At 39.1% G+C, this 12,525-nt stretch overlaps 2 protein-coding genes across 5 annotated transcripts in view; both read left to right on the top strand.

Moving 5' to 3' along the window:
* The window catches only part of si:ch211-243j20.2 (uridine-cytidine kinase-like 1), a 67,146-nt gene extending 61,896 nt beyond the window's left edge, over nucleotides 1–5,250 (top strand). For all 3 annotated transcript variants that reach the window (XM_052024479.1, XM_052024477.1, XM_052024478.1), the window contains exon 15: nucleotides 1,271–5,250. In XM_052024479.1, the coding sequence (XP_051880439.1) occupies nucleotides 1,271–1,347 (77 nt within the window). In that variant the 3' untranslated portion in view covers nucleotides 1,348–5,250. The remainder of the gene's footprint in view (nucleotides 1–1,270) is intronic.
* Nucleotides 5,251–10,780: 5,530 nt separating this feature from the next.
* Nucleotides 10,781–12,525, top strand: part of mpv17 (mitochondrial inner membrane protein MPV17) — a 32,928-nt gene continuing 31,183 nt past the window's right edge. The window contains exon 1 of one of the 2 annotated variants that reach the window (XM_052024731.1): nucleotides 10,781–11,327. In XM_052024731.1, coding sequence (XP_051880691.1) covers nucleotides 11,326–11,327 — 2 coding nt within the window. In that variant the 5' untranslated portion in view covers nucleotides 10,781–11,325. The remainder of the gene's footprint in view (nucleotides 11,328–12,525) is intronic. The other variant, XM_052024732.1, reaches the window with a different exon arrangement.

Here is a 12,525-nt window from a genome sequence, read left to right as displayed (position 1 = left end):
GTCACATCATTAGCAAATAGAGGAAGGGTTTCAGAGTGAGATTTGCTTCAAACTTGTATTTGCAACATCCACTGGATTAGGCAAGAAGATAGGGTGGGTGCATTTATTGGAAATTGATGGACTTAAATTTGATAGCCTTGAATCTATACTACTGATTGATTGTCAGCAGCTATTGTTACTGAAGTCCACAGAAGTGGAAACATGAAGTTTGTAATATCGAATCTATTTCAATTTTTCTGGAGTAAAATGCATGGTAGTCTAGCGGTTAGCGTAACGCTTCACAACACCAGTGACCCAGGTTCAATTCTGGCCACTGTCTATAAGGAGATTGTACGTTCTCCCTGTGTCTACGTGGGTTTCCTCCGGGTGCTCCGGTTTCCTCCCACATTCCAAAGACCTACAGGTTAGGAAGCTGTGGGCTTGATATGTTGGCGCCGGAAACATGGCGACACTTGTGGCCTGCCCCCAGAACACTTTACACAAGAGGTGCATTTCACTGTGTGTTTCAATGTACATGTGACTAATAAAGAAATCTTATCTAAAATGCACACTGGTCATTGCTGGATCATTTTCATAACATGCCAGAAATCCGATTGGTTATTTTTAGACATCAATCACCCTTGAGCCCGTGATATATTTTTCCAGTCAGTGGTGCAAGTGATGACATCAGTCCTCACCAACACTCTGGAGCATTTCAGGTGAGCTAGGACCTTTTTGATCCATGAGTGATCATTGTGACTCGCAAGAAAATCTGTTCTCTGTAGCACAGCGTGGATTGGGACCCCTGTGGGGAAAGTCCTTAATTTATCATGCATCCTTTGGTCTGCCATCACCCTCCCAATCTCAATCCAAATCACCATTTCCACAACCTCAAAGCAATAATCTGCCGATGGAGGGGCTCAATTTTTATCTCCTTCCCACTCCACCCAGTATGCCATGCCCTTCAATCACTCCTTCCCGCAATGCTATCCTGCCATCCCAAGTCAATGAACAAGGGCTGCACTGCCTCTAGGAATGTCTAGGATTTATTCATGTATAATTTCCACACCCGCTTCAAAATTTAGGCCTATATATGTACAATCTCTTTATATTTAGGTATTAAAATCATTTTTACATTGTTCACAATGAAAAGGTGGGAATTAGATTAGAAAATAAACTGTTATATGTAATGCATATGAACTAAAATGTACAATAGAAATGTTTGCATTAAAATGTTGCAATTTTAATGTTGGTCATTTTATAATGAAAATTCAAAAAATATTAATTTCAGGTAACTTTGGAGATCGATACTTTGGCACTGATGCACCATCTGATTGGTATGAGAGTGATGAGGGAATGGACTACTGATGTATCATCTGAGTATCCGAGGGACTTGGGAAGTCAGTGTGGCCGTGAAAAGTTTGCAACTGCTGTAAAAAGAACATTTTTAATATATATCAGAACAAGTTGAACAGCTTTTCTGTGAATTCAGATTGTCCTTTCAATTTAGATGTTTTGGTTTATCATTAATTGATCCTACTCTAAAACAGAAACTATCTTGAGGTCAAAGTTTTTACATCCAGAGTTTGCGTTTGGCGAACAGATTATGTCTGATTCTACATAATCTAATCATCCTTACTGCTTATCAGTGAAAGTGGAAAAGATAAGTAAATAACCTCAATTTGAAAATTGAAACTTGAACTTTTTTAAAAACAGGTCTGAAGATATCAAATGGCAAACCAAATATTCAGGGATGGCTATAAATTGTAATTCCCAGGCTCTCAATATCCATTGTATTTATTCAACCAGCAAAGTTCTTTTTGGATAAATTTCTTGTCAGTTGTATTTAGTCTTAAGATTTTAAAATTTCACTTGAGATCAACTTCAGCAGACATAGTGATGCAGGCATCTGTCCCTACATTAACCTAAGATACTAATTTACCTTGTGTGACTTTATTTGCCTAGCTCCATTGTAAAAAAAAAGTAACAAAGAGTTCACTATCAATTTTAAAAGACTGCATGAAATGGGAAATTAACATAAAAATTCCCACAACTAATTAAATTATTAATTACACAAGTCATTTTCTAAGTGGTTTCTCAGCAGTTACACTCTAATAGAACAAACACTTAAATGCACAGAGTTACTGCTTAATTTAATGATGTTTTTGATCTCGCGTGTTTAATGGTCTGCCATTAGGAACAGAGACTCTGAGGAGCTGGCTAGAAAAATTGTATAAAATTTCCACCAGTTTCCAGTTAAGGACTAAATAGGGTAAATGGAATCAATTTATTTCCATTTAATGATATTACCAGTTCATTTTGACAGGCAAATATTAGGTTGTTTGCAAGTAGCCTGGGATAGTAGAGATCATGTAAGATTCTTTTCAGTAGTTCAGAGCTTCAAAATTACACCCATGTTCCGATATTGTAAGAAAAAAAGTTTTGACGGTAACTGCAGATGCTGAAAATATGGAATAAAAATTCTGGAAGTACTCAACAGGTAAACCAGCACCTGTGAAAAGAGAAACAGTTAATATCAATGATCTTTCATGTCTTCAAGACATGCCAAAGAATTTTTCTGCCAGTAAAATATTCTTGATGTGTTATTCTGTATCCATTGTATGCTTAATAATTAATGTTGAACTTGTAAAATCAGACTTGTAATCAATTTTTTATTAGTTCAATTTGTTCAAAGAAATTTAATTGTATTCCTTTTGAAAATAGGTGTGAATCTGTCAAGACTCAACTTTACTTGAAAATAAATGGGACCTGAAGTATTGTGCACTATAAATTATTGCTTAACTGGAAGTTGATGTGTACTAATAAGATTTATTCATATAAACTTAATCAATTTTGTCCATAGGGTATTTGATATTACCTGTTTAACAGTTTAGATTTGATGTTATTTTTAAAGTCCAAGAATGCTGCTGATAAAATATAAAAATAGGCCTTCACCCAAAAGGCAACAATAGCTAGTATTAGACTGCATTGGGGCAGGGGAGGGTGTGAGGCAGGGGGGAGATCATATGATAAAATTATCACCATAACATGCAAAATCCCTAAAATGTTTATGATGTCTTAAGATTCCTTAAGTATGGAAATGTTCAAATGTCAAAAGTTATGTGTGCATGATGTGCATAAGTGTTTGGCTGTATTATAACTGTACATTTTCTTCTGTATCATAAAATTCAGTACCTGTGCAGTGCATCGAATGAATGGTTGATATAATTCATTCTCATTCCAGAATGGTGACTTGCACAACACAGATAAGCTTGAGATGTTGATGAAAATCTGAATGAAATCTTGATATGATGCTTAACTATACTAGTACATGTAAATTTGATGGAAAATTTTATAATAGTTTATTGCTGTAGCACAAAGAGTACAAAGATTTGATCTTTGCCATTTATTGAATAATTCTGAGGTAGTAAATTGCTCCTGAGGTGCATGCACTTAAACTCCATGAAACTAAAGTGCACTCCAAAGAAGTCTTTTTTTTTAAACATACTCATTTTACAATTTTCTGAAATAACATTTAGTTTTTGGTCAAACTATTATTTTGCACATTCTGTGGTACAGCTGCCAGTTCAGTCAGGTAAATCACAAGGATGCTTGCCTTTTTAAAGGAATTGTCTTCCCATTGTGCAGTTATTTTAGTTTCCCTACCCTCACTGACATTGTTTTTTCTGTGATCTTGGTTACATTTATACTTTGTTATGATGGAAAGGCTACCAATGTTGTATTTGTTTTTGGTCTGGAGCTGTTTTCTGTGTGTTATAAATTCCAATGCAATAAATTCAATGTTGTGTTTTGTACCAATCAATTTACAAAATCACTTTATGGCAAGAAAGCCCACACTATGACCAACGGTCTTGACAAATTGTTCAGTCAGCCCCAACTCTATCTCTATCTTTCTTTTCCCATGCAGAAAAATAATGAAGCATCATAAAGGAGCTTATCAACAATATTTAATTCAAATATGTCAGTGTTGAATGGCACGATTCTGCAATTGATATTTGCTAGGGACATGACTGAAGCAGAATTTTTTTTTATTGAATTTTGCACCAAGATCAAATTCTCTGACACGGGTGAATTTCTTTTTAACAATTTATACAGGTACTTCTAAGTGCTTTTGCATTTTTCAGGAGTCACTGCCATTTTCCCATGTTTACCAATTATCTTTCTTACAGACAAGTCTCTTTTGATCCCTTTTGATATGCAGGATTGTCAATGAAGTGGATAACTTCGTAATTAGCATCAGAAGTTTTATTGAATCTTTGAAGTAGATTTTCATCTCTGTTGTATCAATGTTTGCAATTGTCCTACTAGTGCATGGAAATGTGAGTTGATGTCAATGTTGTTGACATGGTTGATGGGAATTTTCACAAGATATGTAGAGGGAATTGCATTGAGTGAGGAAAGTTGTTCCATTTTGCCCTGCATTGTTGCATTATTTGTTTCATAGGCCACTTAACCAATTACAAAACACATTTACAGAAGTGTTAATCTTCTAAAATTTTTGTTTGCCTGATGTGCAGTTTAAATTGTCCCTTGCTCCTGTCACACCTTCCCTCCCCAAAGATTTGGTGCTTGGTATGTGGTGTATCAAGGAAGGAATCCTGGGAAATTTTCTGACTGTTTTTGAGAAAAGGTGTTATATCAGTTTACCAAGTAACTGTTCTGACCTGCCCTTTTTAGTTCAGTGATGTTTGATTTTTTTTTAGTTTAAATACAAGTAATTGTCCTATACATATGCAGTATTCTCAAACTCTTCTGTCAACTTATTTGAAAACTTGCTGATTATTTTCAGATAACATACCTTGTATGTTGACTTCAACAAGACTTTGGTGGGGTAAGAAGTCTGGGTGAGTGTTGGAAGGGAAGGAGTTGGATGACATATATGTCAAACAAACACATTCTCAGTTGCTATAGCTTGATTTGGAAATAATGGTGTTTCTTTGTAGCCAGAGAGCTTAAAATGAAATCCAAACAAAGTTAGGTACAGGGTTAAAATCAAAATACTACAGATTCTGGAAATCTGAAATAAAAACAGGAAATGCTCAGCAGGTCAGGCAGCACCTGTGCAAAATGTTAACCTTTCAGGTCAAAGACCCTTCATCAGAACTGGGAAAGAGGGAAATAAATTCATTTTAAGTTTGTAGAGGGTGGGGGAAGTACAAAGGGAACACCTGGTGGTCAAGTTCAAGAGTTTGCCAAGATGATTCCATTGTTTATGGGGCCATCTGGTTGATAGAATGATGAGGACAGTTAGAGAGAGAGAGAGCACAAGAAAGGGACATGTAAAAGCAGTGAAATGCAGGTCAGAACTGTTGCTGAGACCTGAAACCAAAAGTAGTATGCTGAAACTGCCCAGCAGATAAGGCAACGTCTCTGGAGAAAGATAAAGCTTAAGTTAATATTACAGATGCTTAACCTTGGAGCAGAACTACCTAGTCATGATACACACAAAATAAACAAGCTACCTGTCTATATACACCTGGTTGAGAGCTTCAAGTTCCTGGGAGTGAACATCACCAACAGCCTGTCCTGGTCCAATCACGTAGATGCCACGGCCAAGAAAGCTCACCAGCGCCTCAGGAGGCTAAAGAAATATGGTTTCTCCCCTTTGACTCTCACCAACTTTTACCGATGCACCATAGAAAGCATCCTATCTGGATGTATCACGGCTTGGTAAGGCAACTGCTCTGCCCAGGACAGCAAGAAACTGCAGAGAGTTGTGGACACAGCCCAGCGCATCACGGACACCAGCCTCCCCTCCTTGGACTCGTCTTTACCTCTCATTGTCTTGGTGAAGCAGCCAGCATAATCAAAGACCCCACCCACCCAGGGCATTCTCTCTTCTCTCCTCTTCCATCGGGTAGAAGATACAGGAGCCTGGGGGCACGTACCACCAGACTTAAGGACAGCTTCTACCCCACTGTGACAAGACTATTGAACGGTTCCCTTATACAATGAGATGGACTATGACCTCATGATCTACCTTGTTGTGACCTTGCACCTTATTGCACTGGACTTTCTCTGTAGCTGTGACACTTTATTCTGTACTGTTATTGTTTTTACCTGTGCTACATCAATGCACTCTGTACTAACTCAATGTAACTGAACTGTGTAATGAATTGACCTGTACAATCGGTTTGTAAGACAAGCTTTTCACTGTACCTCGGTACAAGTGACAATAATAAACCAATACCAATACCTGAAATTGTTCAGTTTGATATTGGGTCCCAAAGGATGCTGTGTGCCCAGAAGGAAGATAAGGTGCTGTTTCTCACTGTTATGTTGGGCCTCATTAGGACAGTACTGAAGGAGTGGGATGGAGAATTGAAATGACACAACTACGAGCTTATGTTTGCCCCTGTAGGCAAGAGGTTCTTCACAAATCAGTAACCAGGCTGGGTTTGCTATTTCCATTGTAAAGGAGATCACATCATTCGGATTGAATGTAATACACTAGATTGGAAGAAGTTCAAGTGCTGCTGAAAGGATTGTTTGAGTCCCTGAATGGTGGGAAAGTCTCCTGCAGATATATGGGAAAGTGCTGTGAGAAGGGAAGTGGTTGGTTGGGGTGGTAGAACTGACCAGGGAGTCACAAACGGAGTAGTCCCTTTGGAATCCTGTAGGGGAGGAGAAGATGTGTCTGGTCATGGAGTCTCATTGAAGGTGGCGAGTGATCCATTGAATGGGGTGGAAGGTGAGGACCAAGGGAACTCTTATCCTTGCTTTGCCCAGGAAGAGAGTAGGGTGAGAACAGGTGCAGGTAGTAGATGAGATGCAGTTGAGGACTCTGCTGTGATAGTTCATGATATAGGAAGGCATCTTGGAGGCAGGTGTGTGGAAAATCTCAACAGAGCAGATGCGATGGAGACTGAGGAACTGGGAGAATGGAATGGAGTTCTTGCAAGAGGCAGAGTGGGAGGAAGTAGAGTCAAGAAGCAATGAAAGTCTAGGCTTGTAATGGATGTTGGTTGGTGAAGGAGAAATCCAAGGGAAGGGAAGGGAAAAGTCAGAGATGAACCTTAATGAATATGAGAGTGCGTTGGAAATTGACAACAAAAGTAATGGCATTTTTGAGTTCTGTATGAGTGCAGGAAGTAGCATAATACAGTTGTCAATGTACCAGATAAAAAATTGAGACAGGGGACCTGAGTTGGACTGAAACTAGGATTGTTCCACCTGTCCTTATAAAAGGCAGATATAGCTTGGGCCCATGCAAGTTCCCATGATCAACCTATTGATTTAGAGAAGGTGAGTGGAATTGGAGGACAATTTGTTGAATGTGAGAGCAACTTCAGACAAATGAGTGCCTTGGTGGAGAGGACTTGGTTGGCTTCCATTCAAGGAAGAAGCAAAGGATCCCCAGACCTTCCTGGTGTGGGATGAAGGTGCAGACCGATTATACACCCATGGTGCAGTTGAGCAAAATTAGTACAAGGAAATAGCAAAGTATCAAAGTGGCAGAGGGCACCAGAGATGTCACAAATGTAAGTATGAATGGACCGCACCAGAGGAGAAAAGATGGAGTCAAGGTAAGAAACGTGTTTGGCGAACAAGAGCAGTCTGAAACTGGGTCTATCCAAACAGTTCTACTTTCAGAGCTTGGGCAGAAGGTAAAAGCAGGTTAGGTGACTCTAAGGCTGGAGGCTGCAAGAGGAAGATGTTTTGAGGCGATGAGATCAGTGACTATGAAACAATGGCCTGATGTTCAGTGGTAAGGTTATGGCCCTGAAGGAGAGATGAAGAAGTGTCTGAAAACTTGTTTAGCCTCTGTGAGATGGAGGTTAGTTAACCAAACTACAATAGCATCACCTTTTATCAACAGGTTTGACAATAATATCAGGGTTGGTCCTTAGCGAGTGGAGTGCTACATGTTTGGGAGGGTAAATCGGGTGAGTAAGGGGAATGGAAAATACTGAAGTATTAGTGTCAAATTGGCAATTAGTGACGAATGAATTTGGAGAGGGGAAGATGCCTAGGGAGTGGTGCAGGTGGATCAGGAATAAAGGAGAAAGGATCCACAGTCTGGGGTGAGAACTCCTGGCTAAATAAATGAACCTGGAGGCAGAGAGAATGCAGAAAGCTTAATTTCATGCCGGGCAATGGAGTACATTAGGAGGAATGCAGAAGGGTTAGTGATAATATGGTATGGGCTGAAACTTGGGTGGGGGGGGGGTGGGGGCAAGAGATGGTCAGGGGGAGGTGAAGGAGTATTGGAATTCAACAGCTATTGAAGCTTGTCATCTTTGATGTCTGAAAGGAAGGAGAAAAGTATTCTGTTGCAGCAGAGAATTTGCAAAGGATAAAGGGGAACTGCAGACCAGGACATCTTTGAGATAGAGTGAGTCAGTGTTGTTGCAGAGAAGGTTGGATAGGAAGGTGAAGAGGAGGCTGTTAAATTTGTTTCCAAAATGAAAGTTTGATTTGTAAACCAGTGAATGTCTAAAAATTGTTATGGAGATGTTGTTCTGACATTAACTACTATTGAGCCTCTGACACTGATGAAGGCTAAAAATTATTTCAAGTGAACACATAAACTCTCAAGTCCGTAAATCCATGATTTCAAATAAGAAAGCATTATTTGGTTGTATTCTGAACAGAAATTAGTTTGTTAATTCTAGTACTAATACCTTCAGATACTAGTGTCAGTATCTGGTTTTGTGCAGTTGGGTTAAAATCACTGACATTGCCGTAAGAAATGATTCAAATTATCAAACTGGTCCCCTCGAAACACTGAAAAGGGAGGAAAGGAAAAATGTTTTTGGTGGTGGAATCTCATTGAAGGTGGTGGAAATTGCAAATGATGATCTGATGAATGCAGAGGCTGGTGGGATGAAAGGTGAGAACCTCTGTTCAAGGAATTTCTTCCCTTGGGATTGTGAATCTTTAAAAGTCTTGACCCATGAAAGCTGAACTTTTAAGAATATTAAAAGATGAGAAAGGTTTTGTGCAGGGAATCAAGGATTATGGGGAATGTGTAGGAAAGTGGAGTCAAAGTTAATAACAGAATGGGCTTTGAATAGTTCAGTTCTTATGGAGTGGCTAACCAGACAAAAGGGCATTTGTTGTAATACCACTCTTAGCTGCTGGCATTGTTTCTCATCTTCTAATTTAGATTTTCCTTTATGTCCCCTATTAACTTTGTGCATCTCACTGTACCCTTACAAAGTCTGCCTTTACCTATACTGATTTCCCCACCAAAACAGGTGAAGGTATTCTAGTTCCCTGGTCATGTATTTTGGAACACCATAATGACATTTTCAGGCCCTAGGCAATTCTTTAAATTCTTGATTCTAATATTCCATTAGATTAGAAAATTGTACATGCTACTCTATTATTCAAGAAGGACAACAGCAAAGCCTGGAAATGAGAGAATATTAACCTAATAGCTGCTGTCTGGAAATTACCAGATTAAGAATAATATGATTGAACAACTTGAAAAATTTAATCTGTGTAAATGAAACCAGCATTAATTTATAATGGGTGATGTACTTTGAATCTTTTGAGCAAAGTGATGATGTCTGGATGTTAGTTCCAGTTAACATTTGATAACGTTTCTCATAAGAGACTGCTAAAGCTCAAGAATCTGAACACAATTATGTGGATTGGAAATTAACTGAGAAACAAGATAGTGTTAATAAGCAAATACTTAAGTTATCAGGATGTGACTTGTGGCATCCTCAAGTTCTGCATTGAAGACTGAACTATTTGCTATTTTTTAACAAAATGAATCTATGGTTTGTTAACCCATCATCTAAGTTTGCCGACTATATTCATATTGCTAACAACGTAAGCAGTGCAGACGGATGGACAGCACAGTGGGACAACTAGTAGAGCAGCTTATTTCACAGCTCCAGCAACCCAGGTTCAATCCCAACCTTTGGTGCTCTCTGTGGAGTTTGCACTTTTTCCTGGTAACCATGTGGGCTTCCTCCAGGAGGTCAGGTTTCCTCCAACATCCCAAATACGTGCAGGTTGGTGGGTTAGTTGGTGATTGTAAATTGCCTTTAGGCTGTAAATGAGCATTAGAATCTGTGGGGAGTTGATGGGAATGTCAGGAGAACAAAATGGGTTAAGGTAGGATTAGTATTAAAATGAGTGCTTGATGGTTTGGATGGCCTCAGTGGGCCTAAAGGCCTGTTTCTGTGTTGTAACCCTCCATGACAATGTTACAGATATTTAAAATTAATAAATGAACTAACAGGTAAATTGGAGATTTGGATCTCACTTTAGACCTTAAAAGGGAAGAATGGTAAGTTTTAAATGGTAAGAAGCTGGAAGCAGGTGGTACAAATAGATGTGGTGCCCATGTACGTTAGGCATTTAAATAGGAATGCTGGCTTTTACAGCTAACAGATAAGAATGCAAATGGTTCAAGTTGTGCTATAGCCGCATACAGACCTTGTTAGAAAACAGTGGTGCAGCTAGTAGCACTGCTGATATCTGATTTCTAGTGCTGTGGGGAGTTTGCACATTCTCCTTATGCCCTGGGTATTCTGGTTTCCTTCCACATCCCAAGCAGGTGCAAGTTGGTAGGTTAATTGTCCACTACAAATTTTCCTTGGTGTGTGGGTGAGTGGTAGAATCTGGGCGAGTTGATGGGAATGTGGGGAAAATAACGTGATTAGTGTGGACCATGTAAGTGGGCTCTTGATGGGCGGCATGGACTCTGTGCTCTGTATTTCTAAGAAAACATTTTTTTTGCACAGAGGAGCTTATGAAGCTGTAGAATGAAATACCACATTAATTAAAAAGCAATAAAACGTGCACCCGAAGATAACGGATTGCTCGGCTTGGGAGTGGGTGCAAGGAGGACGATAAATTGATGACTCTCTCCAAGATCCTCCCGTGCCTGTTTGACTCCCTAAGAGCTTTCAGGACTAGGATAAATACATAATTAAAACAACCATCAGATTGCTAATGGCGTGAACACTTTACGAACACAATGATGGCAATTTGGTCGAGCTGGTTTCCAGCCGGTTTGCCTTGAGCAATCCTGAAGCTCCGGGCTTAATGGCATTTTCGGCAGCTGCTGATCAGAGCACCGGCGGAAGGAAGTGACGCGCGCGCTACAGCTTTTGCTGCAGGAAATTCTGAGCGGCGCAGCGCGCGTGCTCCGGGCCGCATTCTGCCGGCGCCCGGGCTGCAGCGGCGGGATTCGTGCTGGAGTCATCCTTCCCGGAGCATCACTCAACGGTGGCTTTGCTTTGTCCATCTTTAGAAATCCGAATGCGAGTGGCGGTGTTATAAAGGTCCAGCCGAGCACCATCCCGAAGGAACTTTTACTTGCAGCCCCACTTTCATCCCTCCCTCAACCATAAAGTTGAAACAATGTGAGGTTTTACTGTCTTTGAAGAACAATTAAGTAAATACTCCAAGGCTGAAACGGACATTTGGCCCAATTAGTTGTATTTTTAAACGCCGCATTGATGTGGAGAGTTGTACTATTCCAAAGCTGATTGATTTTAAAGCGGGTTACGTAATTACGTGTGGTTTCTTACAATGAATCAATGTTTGCCTTAGATTATGTGAACGTTGAATGTAATTTTGCCCGATTTTGGTTTTTTTCTAGAAGATGAAACTTTGTTTCTTATTGCTTTAATTTATATTAGGAATAAACCATAAATGTTTTGATTGATGACTTTTAAAGCAAGTACCGTAGGTAGGATTTCAAAGAAAGTTTTGCAGTACCAGCTAAATGGACTTTCACAGAGAGAAACAAGAGTTAAAATTTCGGGGAGATGACCCTCAATCAGAACCTGAAGAGACGTTCCAAGTGATTCATCGACCCGAAAAGTTTTCCCCCTCTCTCCACACGTTTGTCGAACCACAGTATTTCCAGTATTTTCTAGTTTTATTTCAGATTTCCATCACTTGCAGTTTTTGAATTTTCCTTTTTAGTGAAATAGACGTGTTTCATCTCCTGGAGTTGATATCATTAGTTGATGATTTGTACTGTTGTGCGGGAACCCAATAACAAGTAAAATGTGTTGGATCTTCATAAGTAGCTACAAAACTGCTTCTCCCTATCTGAGAATTGCACCTCAGTGATCTACAACACTGGAGGAACCTGAAATGTTTGACAACTGCTTAAGTTTATTTAAAAATGATGCACGATATTTTCTAATTATTTGAATATGGAACGTTGTTAGAATACAACTCAAGTTCTTCATCATAAACAACAAAATAAGCACTTCAGTATAATGTTTTCTATGTCCTGTTTACCATTGCTAATATATATGTGTGTGTGTGTGTGTGTAGAATTCCATATCACTTGCAATTTAGAATAATTCTACTTATTTTCAAATTCAAAATTACAGTTAGGTGGAAGAAGGTCACTGTCTATCTTAAAGTTAATTGCAACCCTCTTTCCAGTGCTTGTTTTTGTTTTCAGCTTAATATCTGCAGTATTTTGCTTTTCACTTTAAAGGATTCAAATGTGTTTAAGTCACTTCCATCATCTTGTTCAGCCATAATTAGAAATATTCAAAAATGTAGAACTTAGTACTTCAAAATATTTGTATTATCTAA

Source organism: Pristis pectinata, chromosome 10, assembly GCF_009764475.1.
Source record: "Pristis pectinata isolate sPriPec2 chromosome 10, sPriPec2.1.pri, whole genome shotgun sequence".
Lineage (NCBI taxonomy): Eukaryota > Metazoa > Chordata > Chondrichthyes > Rhinopristiformes > Pristidae > Pristis > Pristis pectinata.
This window is presented reverse-complemented; position numbering and strand designations above follow the sequence as displayed.